This window comes from Aedes aegypti, chromosome 2 (assembly GCF_002204515.2).
Source record: "Aedes aegypti strain LVP_AGWG chromosome 2, AaegL5.0 Primary Assembly, whole genome shotgun sequence".
NCBI lineage: Eukaryota > Metazoa > Arthropoda > Insecta > Diptera > Culicidae > Aedes > Aedes aegypti.
This window is the reverse complement of record NC_035108.1, coordinates 150,886,176-150,908,434: the sequence shown is the minus strand read 5'-3', so window position 1 is coordinate 150,908,434 and position 22,259 is coordinate 150,886,176. Positions and strand designations below refer to the sequence as shown.

Here is a 22,259-nt window from a genome sequence, read left to right as displayed (position 1 = left end):
TTTTCAGAAATTGCAAACACTGTGGTATTGTGGTCGAACTGTAGAAGTTTCGGGTGAAAATATTGGTGTTTTTTTAAATAACATTGCCAAAGATGTCTTATGGAAAAATTCGTAATGTAACATTTTAGTAAATTTAAATCTTGAAGGAAATTTTCGTCAGGAAATTCTTGATGCACTTTCAGAAATCAGGACCATATGTATTAGAATCATACATTTATCTGACATCCTAGAATCAAACGATTATGTTTAGATTGTTTGAAGTGTTGCTTTTTGGAGTATGAAATCATATTTGTATGAAGCTCCTCAAGCTCCTCAAGCGTCATGCGAAGGAACAGGAAACAACAAAATATTTTAGCAGGCAGAAAAAATAGATTTTTCAAGAAGTTCCATCATAATCATCTCTATGAATTGGAGAATCTAGCAAAGTACCGTTTTTGATTGCTGGATTCTTCACAATTCTAACCGGAAGTCTCAAGACACTCCTCCCTAGAATTCCACATGAATTCAATCCCGGAAAATATATTCTGCCAATTTTTTTTGATAAAACTATTTCTAAAGAAATTTTTAAAGATGATCCTTACAAATTTCTTTATTAACCCCTCTACCGGAAGCTTATTTTTCACCGCAAAAAGAAAAAAAAAAACAAATCGCGATAACTTTTTTGTTTCTTGGTATATTTGCACCATTTTTTCACAAGCTCTCAAAAAAGTCTTCTAGTTTTAAAATATGGGTCGATATTGATTATTGGTCATCTAAACCCGGAGATATTCCTAAATTCCTTGGGGGACCGACGCGTAGCCTTAACCCACGTGAATATCTTATCTTAAGATACAGCATTGAACAATACATTAATGAGAGTTGTGTGAAAAAATAAGCGATTTGATGCAGCCGTCTTTGCGTAATGAGCTTTTAGGTTTCTTGTACCACACTGGCCAAATAGAGGAGATATTGAAAACTTTAAAAAACCTCGTATCGTAATTTTCAGACTTCTCCATGAATACTGAACCGATTTTCATGATTTTTTTCAGAGTAGCTCCTTATTACCTGACATTGTATAGCCCACATTTAATTTTTTGATAAATTGACGTACAACAAAATGGTATGTATTTATTTTGTGTGAAGAATGTCGGTCCCCCAAGGAACATTGGAATATCTTCAAAACCAGATCACCAATGATTGATATCGACATCAATTCTCAAACTAGAAGAGTTTTTTGAGAACTTGTGTAAAAATGGTGCAAAAAAAAACAAAGAAACAAAAATGTTATCGCGATTTGAATATTTTTTTGGCGGTAAAAAAATGAAGCAACCGGTAGAGGGGTTAATATCTTAAAAAACTCCCTTCCACCTTCCCAGTTATTTTGCTGTATTTTTCTGTACAGATTCCTTTACCGGAAGCATAAGTATTCCTGGGATTTAACAACAAATTTTCTCTGAAGATTCGAAGGCAAGAGACGTTTCAAAAACACTTTTCGTAGTTAGTTTTTGTATAATCCAGGGCATTTTGGAAATTATTTTTTGGACTTTCGATGAACTTAGCGGAATAATATGTAGTAATTTTTTAGGAAAATTATTGAAAGGAACTCACAGAGGAACTTTCAGCGAAATATTTCAGTATAAGATTTGACAGAACCAATGATTTTTTTCTAGGAATTGTGAGGTGAAACTTTGATTTTTATGTATTTTCTTAATTTAATTTGGAATCAATTAGTGGATAAAAAGTAGACATAGAAGGCTGTTCTCCAGGGGGAATTCATGTTGAAAGTATGAACAAAAGTCATACAATCATCTCTCTCTTACTCGATATTGAAAGGACCATCGAGTTAGGGAGGTATCGAGTTACAGAACACAAAATCAGTGTAACTGCGATCCAAGGAACCATCGAGTTAGCCATGAAAACCTACTTTTAATATGGTTGTCTAACTCGATATCGAGATACGGAATATCGAATAAGGGAGAGTTAACTATAATATTATTTGAATAATTTTCAAGGGATTTGTAGCAAAGTTCTTAAGCCATCCTTCGGTATATTTGAGAAATTTTATCAAACTAAATGGAATATTGAAGAGAAGCTCCAAAAATTTTGCAATAAATCTGTTGGTAATTATTCAATTATTTTTTGTAATTTCTTGAAAACATAATAAATTTTCTTGGGAAAATTTAGTTAAGTGTTTCAGCAAAAAAAAAAAAAAAATAATCACGCAAAATTACTTTAAAATGAAGCAAAATTTAAGAATTTTTTATTTGCTGGAAAAAAAGTATGATTTATTTTATAAAACTTTTTTGCACAGGTTAAATTTCTGCCATCATTGCCAGGTTGAGAATCTTTGAAAAGATCTGTTATAATTTAAGTGTAAGAATAGTAAATAAGATAGCTTATTTATCTAGGTCTGTGAATCGGTAGACCTGGCCACCCTGGACCTCACTATCGTTTTCCTGATGAGCGGTGGTGTTGTGTTGTGGTGCTCGCTGGTCGCGGTGGTTGATCGTTTGGTCGGTCGGTCGTTTTTTTCAAGCGAAGACGCCGAGCGAGAAGCCAAGTTCACCTTACGACTTACGCGAGAACTAAGTCAGTTGCTGAGCGTACGTGGATGCGAAAACTTTACTCTCTTGCAGCGGTGGCGCGATTTGTACCGGGGCGTTTTTGGACGTGTGAATTCCAGTGCAGTTTCGTGAGATTGTTCTGCTTGATGGTATACGTTCTGATCTAGAGAGAATTGCTAGATCTGCATAGAGGTTGACTTGTGCGGGATCTTAAGTTTGCATGGTGAATTGACCGTAGTGTTCAAAAGTGCTAATTGTGTTCGATTCAGAAAATAAGGTTTCGCTGACGGTTTCTGCCGCGCGATGCAAACAGTTTAGTGCAACTTTCTTCGAGAAGCAGAAGTTTCAACTGAAGAACGAACCAAGTGCGGAAGTAAAGTGGCGGAGTGCGGGTGATTTACGCTTATACGACTAATCCGTAAAAAGTGTTCTGCCGGGGAAGTTTTCGGCGGAAGATTGGGAAAATTTACTGCACCGGCAATAATCGTTTTCGGTGTCATCGACTAGTGTCGCCGAGTGGAGAGTGCTGTGGAAGACTTAAACTCCAAGCTTGAGTGGTTGTACTAATTTATGGTGATCAATGGTAATTATTTTGTTGTTTAAAGTAGCAGAAGTAATGATGTGATTAAAATAAATCGTCGATTAGTGCAACGATACACTGTTTTTTGAAGATTGGTTTTTCGAACCGAAGAAAAAGGGAATAAACTTGATGCAATGCTTAACACCTGTCCAAATCTGAGAGGGGGAGATTCGCAATGTGTTTGTGTATAGGAAGGTTCCTGACTTTCTGAGAGCTCTTCTGCGCAAAGGGTTCAACAGTGGGGATCGATTCTGGATGGAGAGGCTCTTCAGGTTTGGATGGTTCTCGACGATGGTAGTAGCATAAATAATTGGAGTTTACGTTGGGAAGAAGAAAAAATGGTTTTAAGATTTAATTATACACAAATGCCGAATGAACTTTGGTGTGTATGATTTGGCCAGCTGAGCAAGGCTTCATGTTTGTTGGCATGCAGCGCGAGTACGTGGAGGAAGCAGCTATTATAGAATCAAATTGGTATGTAAGGGAGGGTCCCGCGAACGTTGGCGTTGAATATGAAGCAGCCGGGCAATGCAGAGTGTAGAATGCGAACGCTCTAAGATTGAAGTGTTTTCAAGACAAGGGATTCTGATTGCATATTACCTGTTCTGAAGGTTGAACGTGGCAAATGGTTTTTCAGTGATACTTAGAGATTTTAAATCAATCAGTGTTTTACCTTGTTCTTTTTTCGAAACTGCATAATAGTACTGTCGAACGAGGTAACATTGGGTCATTACTGTTTTTAGAACACAAAAATGATATGGAACAATTCAAAAACATATTTCCATGATTATATTAAGGCTATTATAATTTAATGGAGATAAGCTTTTATTTTTTATAGACAGTCCATCTCAATAGATTTTTAGATCCCACTCCATAAGTTTCTCTCAACACCGAGCAGGACACAACGTAACAAGTTTTATAAAGACGATATCAAAATATTTTTTAGAATCTATATCGAATACATTTTCAATATGCAGTTATCAATTTCTTGAAATTAATTTTAAATCTTTGGAGTTTCTGTTCATATAAATTAAAATGAGATAAATACTCGAATAGTTGCTGTCAAAAACCTGTTTTAAAAAAATGTTATCTGGGCGTCTCGAGAAGTCCAGCAAATTTCCATCCAGACACAATCAAAGATTAGACTGGGGTTTGAACCTGACTGGTCTTTCTTCATATGGAACTTTATTATTTGAGCTGGAGTTATTATGATTTTATCAATTGAAAAATACAAATACTGAATTATACAACATCGTTTATTATATCATTTATTGACTTTTACACATTGTTTCTATCACAAAAATTGCTTATCAGTTCCACCATATGTATTAACTTTAGTTATCCGTGGTGGTTAGTTATTGCTAATGTACTTATTGTTAATCCTTAGTGAAATTTTTGAAGAGGGTCTTAGAGAGACTTTTATGAAAATCGTGGAAATGCTCGATTAAAAGTTTGCTGTGGAATTGGGGTGGAACTTCAAATGGTTTAAACAGAATCCTGGGTATATTTTTTGGATAATTTTGAGGAGCATGTTGAATCAATCAAAGTTTTGACCAGATAATTATATAATTATTGTATTGCTATTTTATTGTTGAAAATTCATCATGTACTTATATATTGCAATCAGTGAATCAAATTGCCATCAAAGGAGACGAAAAACAAACAACAAAGCAAGTCGCTCACAACCCGTTTATCTATACTTTTGCGGATTGGGTTACAATCAGAAGCAAAATTGTCATGACAATCACAGGGCACAACATTGTTGCAACCTTTTCAACTCGCGATTAATTAGTTATTTAAACACAAAACCGAATTTGTTTTATGAATGCCAATCGATAGTGCGCCAATGATTATCAACACAGAGAAAGTTCTCGGAAATTGCAATGCGAAGCTCAGAAAATCGCTGCGCACATGGTGATCGATCTTTGTCATATTCTGTTCAAGTGGTGATAAACTGATGTTGCAGAATGAAATTGTTGCAACAAGAATAGGAGATGACAATATCTTAGTTGCTGGGTGTTGGGTGACAATTTATTCACTGATTGCAATACATAATCAAATCACCAGTAAGTTGTTTGTAGAATATATTTGTGATAATAGTTTTGATGTTTGCCTCTTTTCCAGGGCATTTTGACACATTCTTCAGAATATAAGTATTGGAATTTACCTGTTATGGAATTCCACAATTTGATATTATGGAATCAATTTTCTTCTAATTCCGCTTTAATTTAAAAGGTACAAGGTACTCAAATCTACATTTTTGATTCTATATTGAGAGGGTTGGAATACATTAAAAAGATTTATTTTCCCACTTGGTTGTGTATGTACTACTAACAGCTGGTTTTTACACTATATTATAGTAAATATCTTACTGAAGTCTTCCTAGTTGACTGTTCACTTGTTGGAAAACACAACTCGGAAGCAATCTCAGAAGAATGTAGAGTTCATTCTATAACTTCGATCACTTCCGCATTTGAATAGGACAGACGTGTTGCGGTGAGAAGTCAGATATCATATTTATGTCTGCATAATCAATTTTCAAACAGATAATTTATCGCATGAATTCCATTTCAAGACAATATAACTCAACATTATTTCTGATTTCCAATTTTCCATCAAGCTGATGCAGTGAGTCTTTAAGATTGCAACAATAAGTAAGTAATCTTTTAAGGAAGTATTTACGGAAGAACGTCTTTTAAGTGTTTTGTTTATTTAAGTACAACATATTTTCTAAAAGAAAACCTTGAGGAAATTGAACTCCAATGGTTTATTTATTTTTTTGGTGGTGAAAATAATCTGAGAATTTGGTGGAGTTTTTGTTTGAATATGGAGTTTTTTTAAAGCAAAAATATCGTACTCCTTTGGTGGAACTTCGACAGAAATTATTGGAGAATGAGAATCATGGATGGGTGCAGCTTATTTTGCAATAGTTTTCAAACTCAAACCGAACATTCGTGTGCTTTTCTGAATTCAAATCACAAAGAAAGATAAACTGCAATGTTTGAATGGAAAATATTAAAAGCGACTAAAAATGTGAATTTTCAAGTTATGAAATATGACATTCATTGATGTGTTCATAACTTTGTCATGTATTAACCAATTTTGAAACATCATTCACTTCACAATTGAAATTATGAACATCCGATTTGTCTTAAATCAAAACTAGTCTTATTTTACAGTAGTTTTTTTTAATCTTCTTTTTACTAAAAAAAAATCAATTTTGTTTGAACGTAACTTCACGACTACCTAACGAATTCCAAATCTTTGAACATGCTTTTGAAGCTTATGCAGTTGTTTTTTTAAATCTGTATACAAATTTGAAAACAATTTTGGCTTAGTTATTAAACAAAAACTGCCCAAAAACATGAATTTTTAATGAGATGAATACCAAATGTTTAAAATTTTCGCCGGTTAAGCGTTTAGCTTAGCTTTAGAATAAGCTTCGAAATCATGTGAAAAGATATGGAATCGGTTGAGTTTTGAAAGCTGAAAGCTTAGAATCAGATTTTCTTTTAGCGTTGGAATTGTTAATGGCGCTATGTCAAAACAAATGTGTGGAACTGAAAGGTTCCGTAATCACTCAAGATTGGTATCGATTTTGGAAGCGACGAAGCTGCTAACATGTTTTATATTTGAACAACTGATCATTTCGTGGAGAAATTACCCTGTGGAATCGCCGATGGAATTTAACTTCTGAAAATTACCTAGAGCTTATTTGAATCTATGTGTAGACTTTGCAGAAATGGGTATAATAAATCGGGGCATATTGATCATTAGTTTTTTACCTTCTGTTATATTATTAATTAAATTAAATTAAAATCTATGAATTAAAAATCAAATCCTGAGGCGAAATTGAACAGCTATAAAAAAATAGGATTAAAGTGTGTCCCAGAGAGTATGGGCATGACATTTCCATACTGCAATTTGAAGACTAGTGCAGATAAAACTCTGATATTCACACATTTTATTCTTGCACTTATCAAGAGCAGATATTGTGAAGTTTGAGCGATTTATCCAAAAGTTTAAATATATGACAAAAGTCAATCTGAAATTAATAGTTTTTATTTATAATAAAAATACTTATGTTGGGAGAAAAATTGGTGATTTTTCAGAATTTTATCACTTTATTAAATGTTTTCTAGCAAAGCAAAATAAAAATTTAAACAAAAATTATACTTCTTATCTACAGTGTACTTAAGCTCACCACATCGGAGGATTTCCATAAAAAATGAATGGCTAGATAAGAATTGATTTTTTGAAACAGGCAGGAATAAAACGCTTCAAAGTAAAATACAAAAATTAAAAATATTTGATTGTTTGTAAATATTTAGTGATTTTTAATCGAGCCCATACTTTCTGGGACAGAATATTATCATTTGATCATTTGATTACTATGATCATTTTATTGCAAAATTAAACTTTGGAAAACAGCATAATACGCCTAAATATAGGTAATTTCTTTTGAAACAAACATGGTTCTTTTTATTAAACGGTGTTATAAGCGAAAAACTATGCTTGTAATGATGTATGACTTCAAAAATAAGTTCAGCAGTTCTCACATGAGCTTATACAACATTTCAAACATCCACGATGGGGCGAAATTGTCCACAGGCTTCATCACGAACATTTGCTCATGTCAAATGATAGAACGGATTTTTACATTTGGAGTACTGGACACCCAAACATATTTCAGGATAAACGATTTATTTTGTAGAGCCGTCGTTGAACCTCTGTAGAAATGTGATAAGAAGCTCTGTTTTGCTTAAAACCTATGAGTCTGCATTGATCTCAGTTTTATCTTCTCAAAAGAACAAACTTCTTCCTAAAAATTCTTATAGACCTCTGTTTATGTTTTTTATCAAACTTCAACAAACAATAAAGGCACAACTTACTCATAAGCAGGCTTTATAGAAACTCCTGTGCGATGCAAAGATGAGGCGATTTTGCCCTTTTTTTCTGAGGAGAAAAAACTGAATTCAAAATTTTCAACACAGATCCTCAAGAGATTCGATTGAGAGTGCAACAAAATACGAGGATTTTTTCAGATACTCCCTCTCTCTTTCTCTTGTTGTGATGCTCACCTTTACTACACTTCAAAAAACTCTTGAGTGTGGCGCCCAAACAAGACAGTCCTCGGGGAGTTGTGAGAGCACCTTTTTTGTGGAATTTTACTCTTTTGAATTTTGTGTTGCATCTTCCTCGCTCATTTATCGTTGCCTCTCTGCTTATCCTCTCTGCTTTTCGCTCCCTCGCAAGAAGGCAAAGGCAGCACGCTGCTATAGAGTGTGTCACCGAACTCTGATGATATTGAGGAGTATTATCATGCCTGCGCCTGGTACAATATTTTATTGTTACCATGAAAAATAAATTCTCTAAGAGCACTTCTATCCTCTGATACCAAAAATATATTTTTCACATTTAAGTGAGGTTTTCGAAGGTGAGAAGTTTATCACCAGAGTCTACGACGCTTATGAATGCTAAATACACGTTCAAAGATGTTTTGCATTTTTATGGGCCATACTGTAAGCATAGCACAAGTGGATTGTTTAGTACCGTAAAACGGGGAAACATTGATCGCAATAGCCCTCATTGTAAAAAGTTCAAATCAACATTTTTAGATGAAATATATTAATAATAATTATTGAGCTGAAATCGAATTCAGGTTAACTACTGCGTTCACGAGTCCTCTCATGGCGTAGGGGTAACGCGCCCTAACTAGAGATCAGGGAGTCGTGAGTTCGATTCTCACTGAGAAGACGTGTAACTTTTTAGCAAAACTTCATCAATTTGTCCATTTAATCCAATTGCAAAAATATATGTAATGTTTAGCTTTCGGTAGTTGTTCGAAAAAAGTAGCTTTGCAAAATAATTAATCGAAACATTAGCCTAGAGTCAATGATTATTTTAAGAGTGAAATTTTAAATAAAAGACTAGTATTTTAGGAAAGTAACAGTCGATCAAACATTCGTACGGCCGAATGTCCATTTACCAAACATTAATATCACATTACAACACACAAAATGTAAAATGAATTTTGGCTACCGTTCCTGAAAGTACATGCCCATACTAGAAAACCCCATTTGGGTTCTAATGGTTTAATCCAAAATTTAGAGTTGGGCCCTTTTCAACTTTTGATCTTTCATTAGTGCGGCTATATCTCAAAAACTATATTCCTAATGCAATCTTCAGACGAATTGTTATTCACTCAAATAAGTAGATCATTTGTGAACATGTGGAGGCACTATTTTCAATTATTCGTGGTTTTCAAGTGCAAAATCTCTAAAAAATGGCATTTTTTTTACATATTTTGGTCATTACTTATTAACACATTTTAGTTAAACTTTCTTGAACAGTCAGTTTAGGTCATATTAAAACTTCAGTGTCTGTGCTACAAAAACTTGTGTACGGGGAGATTCACCAGTACCGGACAGCACCCAATACCGGACACAGTCGACAAATTGAAAAATCATGGTCCAATCAAGATGTTGTATTAGACGAAAATGAAGCTATCAATGTAATTTTTGCGTAGAACAACATATTCTTGAAATATGCACGCCTTTTTGAAAAATAAACAGAAATGTTTGAAAAGTGATAAAAAGTTGGCGATCCGCCTTAAATTTATGCTCAATCAATAATGATTTTGAATATGTAAGAATAACTTGGATCCGCAAGCATATTTGAAAACCGTTATAATTTAAAAAAATAAATAAAGACAGTTGCAAAATCAAACTAGGTCACTGGCAAATACTATAAATAAGCTTTTTTTTGCTTCAAATGCATTTGCGAGCCCCATTTTCTCCAACAGTGACAACGTATTTCCCAAACCCGCAGAACAAGCAAACATTGATAGATGTGTCGAACATTTTGATTATTTTTTGCTGCCTCATTCTATTTGTGTGTACATAGGTACCCGACGTGTTTTGGACAGCAGTGGGTCTTAAAATCTGGATAGACCACATGCAGAAATCCGTTATCCCGTTGGCATTTTTGCCTGGTTGCCTTTTCTCGCGATTCGATTTGCACTGTGTTACAGTTTGTTGTTCCCGTCGTCATCTATCGCCGAAGGAGGAGGTATTTCATCATCGTCATAGTCGTCATACTGCACTGTGGGCAGTTTGCGTGTAATATGGCGGAAAGAAATATTCACGAAGTCTTATGACATATTCATGAGTATTTTTTATTCAAGTTTCATGTTATCCTTTCAAAAATCAGAAGACAAACTTTTGAATAGGAACAGTAGTGAAATAACGAGTATTGTAGCTTTCAAATATTTTTTGAATTAGTCTTCTGCTGTTAATTAACGAAAAATGCAAAACATTTTAGGAATATCTTAATGGAAGTCTTTACCATAGAATGATGAGCTAGGAAAACGTATCAGAACAAGTCGATTTTTGACCACCTAATCGCTCATAGTGTACTCTGGGACTGGAACAGCTCGCTCCGGTGACACAATCAGTCTGCTTGAAATTCCGCAAGTGCCCCTTTGCCAGGCAGTCCAAGCAATGTCGCTCCTCTACGAATTGGGGCGCGTGCGGATGGAATGAATAAATCAGGGCGCCATTAATAGTGATTTTTTTCTCCGGAGCAGCGGTAATCTCGTTACTGCCAACGACACACCCCGCACTTAATGGCGCTGATTTTGAAAGGCAGGTTAAAAAGTGGCGGACTGATTGATTGACGAGAACACTGAAAAGATCTTCCCAATTGGGTGCTTCGTTCAGGATTTGCAAAATTAACGCACATTGTCAACGTTGGGAAGTAAAGTTATATACAGGTCTGATTTCATTATTACTGAAGTTGTAGAATGCAAATCGTATTGTATTGTTGTATAAAAATTGCGAATGGTATTCAAGCTTGAACTTGACTCGATTTGTTTATCGTACACATGTTTGTGAGTTTTGCTTTCCTTGCAGACCAATTTATCGTCAACAACGCGCATTGTCGACGTTTACAATCGATATTTGTTTCAGCTGGTTGGGTGATGTGCTAATATCCATCGTATTAAGCTTAGAGTCCGCGGCTACCAAGCAAAACCATGCTGAAGGAGTCTGGGTTCGATTCCCGGTCGGTCCAGGATCTTTTTGTTATGAAAATTTCCTTCAATTCCCTGGGCATAGAGTATCATCGTACCTGCATCACGATATACGAATGTGGAAGTGCTCATTGAGCTGAGGAGTTGGCTTTGTCTCTGTGAGGACGTGAGATGAAGAAGTTTATTATTTTCAAAATTTATCCTGTGTCCCATTTTTTCCGAATGTTGTTTCCTAAACATTCCAAGCTTACCGACGATAGAGAAAATATCGCCAAACCCTGTTCAAAAAGCCGTTGCACTCTTACCCAGCCAACAAAACCCAATATTTTTCCCAGGAGGATTTGCGTGATTTGATACAGTTTAACGAGCCCAGCTTAAGGTCAGGGTTAGCACTTCTCAAGCGAAAGGTTTCCCTCCATTGGCGGCACGGCAGTGCAGTCAACCTCCCGGCATCGGCGGCGCAGAAGAGCAGAGGAAGCATAGCGCAACACATTTTCTCTATTTAATTCTTCATAAACATGTTCAATTACTCAAAGTTGCCCCAATCAACGAGACTTGCTCGCACGTTTTTCTCCTTTTTAGCCCTGCTCCAGGGGCCACTGGGCAACCAAGTCCCATAGTCTGCACAGCGATCAGGTTGTTGTGCCACTGATTTGGTGCACTCGACTTTTCTCCCTTTCTGACTGAACTGTAACAGTGTCCATAGAAAGAAACGGCCAAAACTAACACAATCGATTAAGATTTTTTTATATCTTTTATTATTTTAAAACATATCTAAATTATTATATTCTTATGATCCTCGATTGGAATTAAAAAAAAAAATAAACCATTAAATTAACGAAAGCTAAAAAATTGAAAATGTATGTTGAAACAAAGCTTAAAACTCATATATCAGGAATGGGAAACTTCATTAAGTGCCGTATCCTAATATAGGCACTTTCGATTCACTTCCAGATGAGATCTTTCTTCCATCAAAGCGATTAAACAAGCTGTGTCCAAACTTATTTATTTCCTACCATTGTGCAGTCGGTGGATTTGCCGGTGGTGGTCTATGTTCCAGTATTTATTTGCGTGGTTCTCTTATCGATTTTCGCTTGCTAGTTTTTTAACATTGGTTTATTTCAAGTGACTAGTTTCCCTGTCTGACTTTTTTTTCGCGTTCAGCTGATGCCATTGGTTGCTTTCGTGATATGACACTATTTAGCACCTATAAGCAGCGGGTACGGCGGGCGACTCAACGGCAACATGCACCGTCGTCGTCTTTATCAGTGCCAACACACCCAACTGCAGGAAAAACCCTTTACCGAGGCCACAAGCAATGGACCGGTCCTTAGTTTACTGGTGCCCTTGCCGTTGAAATGTGCCTCCTTGGTACCCGAAGAAGGGGAACTTAACAACTTACGACTCAAAAGATTTCACTTTGTTTTGAGGTCAAAAGCTTGTTCTTAGGACAAAGTTTTGAATTTAATAACTGGATTCAATGTGATTTTTTAAAATATTTTTTTTATTCAGTATGGGCCCTAAATACTTAACTTCATCTGAAAAAAATATTCAAACCCCTCTCATCTGAACATTGGCGTAGGAACAGGGGGGGCCAGGGGGGCCTGGCCCCCTCCAGAATCATCCAGGACCCCCCCCCCCCCCCCGAATTTTTGATGATAAAAAAAAACACAACAAATTAACACGTAGCAGAATCTTCTGAATCAATGTAACTACTGAAGAGATTTTTGTCAATAAAAAGTGTTAACCATGACACTTGACAAAAACCTCTTCAGTAGTTACGTTCTCTTATGTTGAACAACTGAAGTGAGGAAACCTCGCTTGTCTCACATAGCAGCAGCGTGGTGGTGAATCGCGCAACAACCGATAGCTTAACCGTTGCTGTCGATCGAATGGTTACTGTTAGAAATAACTTTTTGTTGTATGCGATAAGCGCAATTTTTCGACAATAAAAGCGTCAATATCCTGGAAATTCAATTCCCAAAATTCGTTCCAAATCCAATTAATACTGTTTCAGCATAAAGCAGCATGTTCCCTGCATTCTGATTTATTATGTTTTTGGAGGATACCCTGCTCGAGATATCCGGTAGTGAGAATTCACTAAAGAAACTCATACATTAACTCCAACTCGTATAGTGTCCGAAAAAGTTAATTGAAAAATATAGATAGAATTTCTAAAAGAATTTCTAAGACAATACATAGCGAAAATTCTTGTTGAAAATTAAGACATAACTTTCATGGAATTTTGGCGTATCCAAGTTTTCTTTAGATGATGTGAAAAGATGTAACACAATTGTCGCTTAAACTATGTTTTTCCAAGAAAACTTATTACTTCATAAATTTTAATTTGATTAATTTCCAACAGATTTGTAGAATTTTTTAAATAACTTCGATTTTCTTTACAGAATTGAAAAAAAAGGTTTTTAGATGTCGCTTGCCTGAGAATTCTTCAGAGGAAATTTGTTGAAAACCCCAGAAAAAGTTTTGCTTCCGAAATTGGCATAGCGGTTCAATCTGTTGAGAAATATGTAGCAAAATAACTGAGAAGTAGAAAAGTAAAGAAATTTGTACTGAACTTCCTTAAAACACTTCTTTGGAAATAATGTTATCAATTATTAGCAGAATCCACTAGGGCGGAATTTCTATAGGCTCGCTGGCAGAATTCTAGAAAACCGGAAGTCAAGGAAGGATATTTTTCAGAATAATTTCTAAAGAAGATTCTGATGCAACTTCTTGAGAAATTTATTTTATTTGTCAAATAATTAGAGAGGTTATAACTATCCTGTAATTTACCTCTAGAAATAAGATAAATAACCACTTGACTTTCATTTTACCATTAACCATCTATTGCTCTGCTTCAACCTTTGAACCTGCTTTTGTTTCTCCTTCCTTCGTATGACGCTTTGGGGAACTTCGTACAAAAATCTGTCCATACTCCAAAAAAATGCAATATTTTAAAGAATTTAAAAAATAGTGAATTATATGAGTTGGGAATTTTTCTTCTAAAAACATACTCTCAATGTTTTTGCGTTAAACTCTTATAGTATTACAGAATAATAGACCCTTTAAAAAAGTTTGTTTTGAAATTCTGAACGTAGGAAAAATTCTACATCAATATGTTCACCAGAGTATCATAAAACTTCGGAGTTGATACAAAATTTTATCTAAGATTTAAGTTACAAATGCTTTCAGTAAAAACACCAATAATTTTCTATTATAGGAGACGAGGAAAAAAAACAAGATTTTTTGTAGTAAATCCTACAAGAACCACTTAACTTTTCTATGAGGTACATTGTCAATTCTTGAATTTTACGACAGGAATTCTGTATTTTTTTTCCGAATAATGTAGAGCAATCCCTAATAATGTAGAGCAATCCCTAAAAATATTGTGGTATTCCCGGAGTAGTTTTTGAACCAAAAAATTGAGAATGGATATTTTTTATTTAAATTTTATTCATGGAAAAATCCTGAGATGACCATTACCAAAAAAAATTAGAGTTAATTCTAGACCCTGAAAGAATATTTGATGGAATTTCTAGAGAAATTTTTAAAAAGTTCAAGAATAAATTGCAAAATATTAGTAAATTTGATGTAAAATTTCTTCAAAAATTCCGAAAAGCATCATTAGTGCAATTCAAACAAAAAAATCTCTGGAAAATATTCAGATGAATCTCTGGTGAATTTTTCGGAAGAATCTTAGGGAATCTAAAAAATATATCTGTGAAAATAATGCATATACAAATGCGGAGAATTTCTCTGAAAAATCATGAATAAAATTTTCTCAATTGTATTTTTTTTCAATTGCTCATGTAATTCTTGTGAAATATTATAAGGAATTTTTAGAGCACCTGGCACCTTGTGAAATATTATAAGGAATTTTTAGAACACCTGGAAAAATCATTTGATTGTTTTGCAGGAAGTCCGTATAATTTTAAGTGCGGTTTTTTAACAATCCTGCAGAGACATTTAGGAAGAACTTCGAAAGTAAAGTGGGAGGAACTGTTGATGAACTATCTGAAGAATTCGTGGAATAAATCCTTGCTTGTTAATCTTGAAGACATTTTTAGTGAGAGTCATAGAATTTTTTGTACTTTTTTTTTGATGAAGTTCTCAGTTATTCCTGAACATCCTAATCAAATTTTTAATGGACAACTGGAAGATACTTTTAACTAACAATTGGAATTTATATGTAATTAGTATGTAGAGGGCCTTCCAAGAGAATTTATTAAAAGAATTTTTAATGCATTCTCTGGAGAAATTCTTCAAGTGTTTTTTATTTTTTAGCTATTTGATAGAGAAATTTTCTGGTGATCAATAAGTCTAGGAATGATTTTTCGTGAGAATCCCAGGATGAGCTCAGTGGAAACCGGTAAAGGAATTCTTGGAGAAAGCACTAGAAAGTACGAACATAATTGAGGAAGGAATTTCTTCTCCAAGAAGGAATCTCTTCAAAGCACATGGTTGAATACCTGAATAGTTCGTGGAAGTACCACAAAGGATATTCGTTGTAAGTTTTTTTTGCTAGAATTCTTGAAGAATTTTTGACAGGATTACAAAAAGAATCCAGTAGCGAAGATTGAAATTTACAAATATCGCCGATGTGCCGTGAAATGAATACAATTACACAAAATCAATACAATTCTGGTAAAACTACGAAATTTGATAAAATCGTGATTATTGTGACCAACATTACTTCTGTGAAACAAGTATTTTCTAGGCCCCCCCTAGGCCCCCTCCAGAAAAAATCCTAGCTACGCCAATGCATCTGAACAACATGTCTACTTGAAGGAATCACATAAAGCCCAGGTATCATTGGTAGTTGAATTACAATTTATTCAGCTGAAAAAAGATTCTGAAATGTTATTTCAGCTGAATAAGTTGTTATTCAGCTACCAATGTTACTTGGCAGTGCTTTTGGTTTATGTGGGAATATTATAAGCTGAGTTTTGGAAGCATTAGGAGAAATATACATACCCTTTAGGGCGATTCAAATTTAAAAAATGTTTGATAATCCATTCTCTCATATCTTTCTTACCATGCTTGCCATTTTCAGCTTTCTAGGTGGTGATTTAATGGTGGCCCAAAGACAATATGGAATTTTTATGGAGAAATTTTAAGATATGTTCCAAACACGCTACTACTGTTATGTAAGTTCAAACTTATTATCCCATAGTAAAAACTCATTCTTCGAACCATAATAAAAAAAAATTTGCTGATGAGAGAAATTCAATCCGACGGATAACAGAAGACATGTTCAAAAGTTTGTTTGCTATTATTTTGCCTTATATGGGATTATAGTTCTACAAACATGTACAAAAATCCTAAGCAAAATTAGCTCAAAAGGGATTTGTTGCTTTAGCAACATCCTTCATTAAGGATCGAAGTCTACTTACATTACATTATAGTAACCCGACCCGTACCGACTTATTTTATTCCTTCAAACCCGGACCCGAGACAAACAGAGTGCTTCGTGAAGCCCAAGCAGGACAGTTCGGTTTTGCGTCGTCCGATAGATTTTGCTGACGGTTTGGAGCATCTTGCTGGGTACGTATTTGGGAAGGCCCAAGCAAGACAGTTTATTTTCGGGACGCCAAGAAGTTTTGCTGTCAGTGTCAGTTTTGTGTTCAGTCGAGAATGGATTACCAACTGGTGAGTTCGTTTCATGCTTATGATAACACATATTTTCTTGAAAGCGTAACTTTTACGTAATATTAAAACAAACTCTGTATGGTTTGTCACTATATGTGTCGGCATTATGCTTTTTTCTTATACAATTTGAATATACATATATTTTTCTCTTTTTGACATTATTAAAAATTATCTTTTGAATTGTTCGACATTGTGAATGTTGACGTATTTTCAAAAACTTCTTCTATATCGAGACAAAATGCACAGTAATACTCATATGTAATTTTCAAACAAACTATGTATGGTTCGTCACTACAAGTGTCGGCATTATTCCTGTTTCATATAAGTTAAAATATATACATGTAATTTTCAGTTTTCGTCATTAATAAAAACGTCTTTTGAATTGTTCGACATTATAGATGTTGACGTATTTTTTCCAAAAACTTCCCGAGACAAAAATACAAAACTAGCTTTAAATATAAGTCGTATATTTCCCCCTTGTCCATGGATCGCATCACCGACCAGAGGTGACTCCCAGATCTTTTCCTCCCTCACTAATAAACACCCTTCCCGTGGTGATTGTGGAGATGCAGAGGTATTCTCGGTCTCTAGAAGCAACAATCATTACACCCTAACATTCCTTCCCCATCCCAACTGACTGTAAGGACTTGGCCGGCGCCGTTATTGATTAATAATATTAGATCTGCTAAAATTGCACTTCGAGAGTAAGCGGGAACTCCCATCCCTTATTCATTTGGATCGTAGTGCAATTCTTACCAGTTCCGATCAATCACGGAGTAGCAACCATTGACATGTACAGTCAGTCTATGCTATGCTATGCTCAAACCCGGACCCGAGACAAACATTGAAAAGCAAACCCGGACCCGACCCGTACCCGAAAAATTTTCGCAGTTCAAACCTGAACCCGACCCGAAACCCGAAAAGTTGTCTAAGAAAAACCTGAATTGAACCCGAGTTCGGAAAGATGATCAATTCATCGTTTCTGATGCACAGGGAAGCTTTCAGGTTGTTTCTTTGTGAAAAATTCTCGTCAAACCCGACCCTAACCCGACTAAGCCCGACTTTTTTTAAGCCCGAATCCGACCCGTACCCGATAATTTTTTAGTTTTCAAACCCGACCCGAACTCGAACTCAAAAATATAAAAAAAATTTCAAACCCGAGCCCGACTCGACCTCGAGTCGGCTTTCGGATTTCAAAACCCGAGACCCGACCATCTCTAATAGTAATGCAGAATTTAGTTTTTATCATGGTTCCATGAGTTGATATCGAGTCATGGAACATCGACTCATGGAGGTTTCACTGTATTAATTAAAAAGGATTTAAAGGTATCACACATGAGAATAATCAGTACCAGCTTTTGTATTGATGTTAAACCAGCATAAACTTGAAAAAATGACTCCAAACGATTTTTGACTACATGTGTTATTCATACTTTTGAAAGAATGTGAAAATGTTAGGAATCGGTGGAGTATTCATAAAGTTATGTTTAAACAAATTTTAGTAAAACAAGGAAAAACTTGGAGAAAACCACTTTTTACCGAGGTTAGTTTTGATTTTAGATAAGTTTCACGCTCCACAAACTTTTCATCAATCTAATTTTTAAGAGAGTGCTTAAAAAATCAAAATTAGTTGAAAAATAACAAAGTTATGAAAACTTTATTGAAAGTCACATTATATAACTTGAAATTTTACGTTCAAGACGTTTGTGCAACCTTTTAATCTTAATGTTTTTTGCTCAAATATTGAGGTTTCTCTTTTTATGTGATATAAACTCAGAAGAGCAGAGCAGAATTCGGTTTTGAGAACTTTCTAATATTAAGCCTCACCATAATATACTCCTTGTCAGCATAATGTTTTTAAAACCAGTCTGTATGTGTATATAGGGCTGCATGCCCGGATTTGGGGGTGTGCAAAGGAGGCAAGTGCCCTGAATCCCCAATTAGAGCCCCTTCCAAAACTTGAGAACAAGAAAAATAAATTCAAGTTGGTTAAAAACATATTGGAATTTAAAAAGTTCTTCAAGTTTTTACAGGATCTCAAATTAAAGAGTTTGTTGAATTCCTATCAGAACTCCGATGTTTAAACATATTTGCATTGCTATTAGAAAATTGAAATGCAAGGGAAATACTTTTGTGACGCGCTAGTCAGTATTTTTAAGTGCTTTATTTTGTATGCCGTAGTCAGTAAAGCTTTTTTGTTTTGAATTTATTGAAGGCTTAAAGTTAACTTTGAATGTAATCCAAAAAAAATGCGGTAACCAGAGAAAACCAATTTGTACTCAGGACCCATTCGCAAGTTTCATACGAAATGTGTTATATATAAGGGGGTGGGTGGGTTATCAATTTCGAAAGGATTCATAACAGATAACCGGTTCGTTCAGCATCTTGAAACATTTGATGTTGCAATAATGATGAATGGCAGAAATTTTCCTGGACATGAGCTGCCTGGAGAAAAAAATGGCGTTTTGTAGAATTGGCACACAGGGAAAAGTAGCATTGTTCTGTCGTAGGCAAAATTGTTGAATTCTTGATATAGCTTTTGCTTTCGAAGTTTGAAACTTTAAAATAGGGTCACTTTATATACAATTAAAAAAAAACTATTTGTAATTATGTCAACCAGTTGCTGTTGTTTTTGCCCACATTAAGAACAATTAAAAGAATTAATGCAATTATATATGTACGTGGGTAAAAACTTTGGAGAAAAACGGTTTTGAAGTTGACATGAGGCTCGTCATATGTGCTTACTAGGAGTACTTTTATGCAGTTATGTTTGCCTAGTACAATTATCCCAAGGAAGCATACGGCTTTGCTCTAAGCCTTCGCTTCTTCGGAAGCCAACACAAGTGGGATTCTAGCCAACCGCGGTGAATGAAAATGTCAGTCCTTTCAAACCAAGGCGGATTCATTTCACTGGCTACTCTGGCTACAGAGTACCGTTTTGTCTCTAATTCCGAACAGACTCATATTCCGAACACTCGGTTTTTGTATGGCGATTTGGTTGAAATGTTTCGTTGAAATATGTCACCAAATAACAAGGAAACGGCAGTCAATTGCAATTCAATTTTAACGTCTCCAATATAGTTTATACCGCGGGAGTAGTGATTGTTCTCTAGTTTCAGACAAGAAGAACAAGCTCAAATAAATTTATTTGCGAAATAATTCATTTGAATACGATTTATTCGTGCTGTTCGGAATTTGAATCAAGGTGTTCGGAATATGAGACAGAATAATCACAGTGTTCGGCATTTGAATCATAATGTTATTCCACACTTTGAAGTAAAAGCAATACTAAAACTAATTGAATGAACATTATTATCGGTACACCCAACAGCTAACAGTTAGGCATTGCGAGGAAATTAAAATTTACACGAATATCTGCCAATTTATGCCAATCAGATGCATTTGAAGTCACTATTGGCCTTAAGTGTTCGGAATATGAGTCAAAACGGTATAATGTACAAACCTTGTTTCAAACTGCCGATCCATGGTTTGATCCCGTTTCCTTGCTTTTGAAACTTTTGCCTGCGAGTGCGTTGCAGTTGCAGTTGTTCGTCACCATCGAAACGACCCAACCAAGCCTTCGTGTTTCACAAAGTGCTTTTGGACATGCACAGTCCTGTTATTTACACATTTTCTTGAGGGTTTCTATCGTATTCCAGATTCAGTGCTTTGAAAGTATTTCTCTAGTCGATTTCTTCGGTTGAGCTTTAAAGCAAATCAAGAGCAAAATCCTTGACAGACTTTTTTTGCGCCTGAATTTCAAACAAGAGCCTTCTTGGATTTATTGCAAAACTTTCAAAGCTTTCAGGAATTTTGCTCAGAGTTTTAGACCTTCGATTGATTTCTTTCATGGCTTTTACTAATTCCCTGAACGGAAATCGCTGAATTCTGATTTTTAGCGGATTTTTGATGCGATTATTTGCAGCTATTTAGCTATTAATATATTTTTCTGATATCCGTCTCAGATTATTTGAGATAGCTACGAATGATTTGTGGTAAGATTTTTGGTTGATCTCTGTTGGATTTAAGATTCAAACATGAACGGATTTCTGACATTAATCTAGGAATATGCCACGATTTCTTTGTCAAAAGACATGCAAGTCATCCTCCGAGGATCTGAAATAGAGTCCACTAAAGAACTTTAAAAAAGTAATTCACAATGAATGCCAAACCTTGACCAAATTGTTCAGCGTCATAATTGTACCGTGTTTCAAAAATGTTTTATTGGAACTGTAATAAAACATTGGTATTTAAAGTGCTATTTAGAAATAATTTTCATGTCTATTCCAAATCTATTCCAACAACATAAATAGGATTCAAATGATCAAGTCTCATCAGAGCGCCATGCGCCAGTGCCATTTTCCCTTTTTAATAACAAAATTCATTATTGTACTGTTGAATCGAAGAATTTCTAGTTCTAGACAATTTCATTGCTAAACCTAAAACGGATTTGGAAATTTTTCTCAACAGTGGGTCCTTGAAGCCGTAAAACTTTTTTCAAGAAGTTCTGATGGTTTTATTACAAGCTGCGACAGTATTGTAGTTTATTATAAAAAGAACCTTTGAATAACTGAAAATTGTATACCAAGAACATTTGATTATAATAACAACATGTTATGCTTTATTAACATGTTGTTATTTCCGCCCCCTCGGGACCACAGCGATCGACGCGCGGGCCCTCAAGTGCAACTTCAGCCAGGTTTGTATTTTCGCGTCATTGATAAGATTTTTGCCGTTGGTAGTTTATGTGCTTTTCGTGTGTGTCGCGTCTGCAAGAGCCTGCTGCCATTTCTTTTTTATTTCCACAAAGATTTTCGCGCCCCGGGGCCAGTTCCCAGTCAGCTACAGGTACCTTCTCCTGCTCGCGTACGATACACGATGGATGTCCGGAACAGGTTTCTTTTTAGTACCTATTGCCTCCCACCCCCTCCAACTTGCGTGTACATCCTTGCTAACCCGTTCCCGGCTCAGAAATGGCTCAACAGAAGCGAGTCAAGGAACCTACAGGGGTTAGACAAAAACGTTGGAATAGGTAAAATTTTGTCAAAATTCAAACATGCAGGACTTCATTGACGCAATTTTTAGTGTCTGAAAGTACTTGACGGGAAATTCACAGATAACCAGAAGTTGCATAAGAATTTAAGTAAAAATGGTTTATTTATACAAGTTACATAATTAACAATCGCTAAGGAAGGAAAGGAATGTTAGTTCAACGTCTATTTAGGAAGTTACAGGGAACCCAAAATATCTTCATATACGACACGGGATAGGGATATTGTGATAGTAAGGTAAGATGTAGAGAAGGATCAGCTCAGTTAGACAGTTTATAGCATTATTGGAAACAAAAATTTATGGCAACACAACACTAAAATACCTTGTCCTAGCCGGATTTCAAGAGTCGTAACCAAAGAACTTCCAGTTAGATTTTTCTCATTTAAAAATGGCAAACCTCATT

General features: G+C 35.2%; 1 protein-coding gene across 11 annotated transcripts in view; it reads left to right on the top strand.

The window, feature by feature from the left end:
- LOC5572977 (FH1/FH2 domain-containing protein 1) overlaps nt 1–22,259 on the top strand; it is a 467,818-nt gene that overhangs the window by 123,308 nt on the left and 322,251 nt on the right. For 2 of the 11 annotated variants that reach the window (XM_021842732.1, XM_021842731.1), the window contains exon 1: nt 2,509–3,126. The exons of 8 other annotated variants lie outside the window; for them this stretch is intronic. In XM_021842732.1, the coding sequence (XP_021698424.1) occupies nt 3,124–3,126 (3 nt within the window). In that variant the 5' untranslated portion in view covers nt 2,509–3,123. Of the gene's footprint in view, nt 1–2,447; nt 3,127–22,259 lie in introns of those variants that run through there. One more of the 11 variants, XM_021842730.1, reaches the window with a different exon arrangement.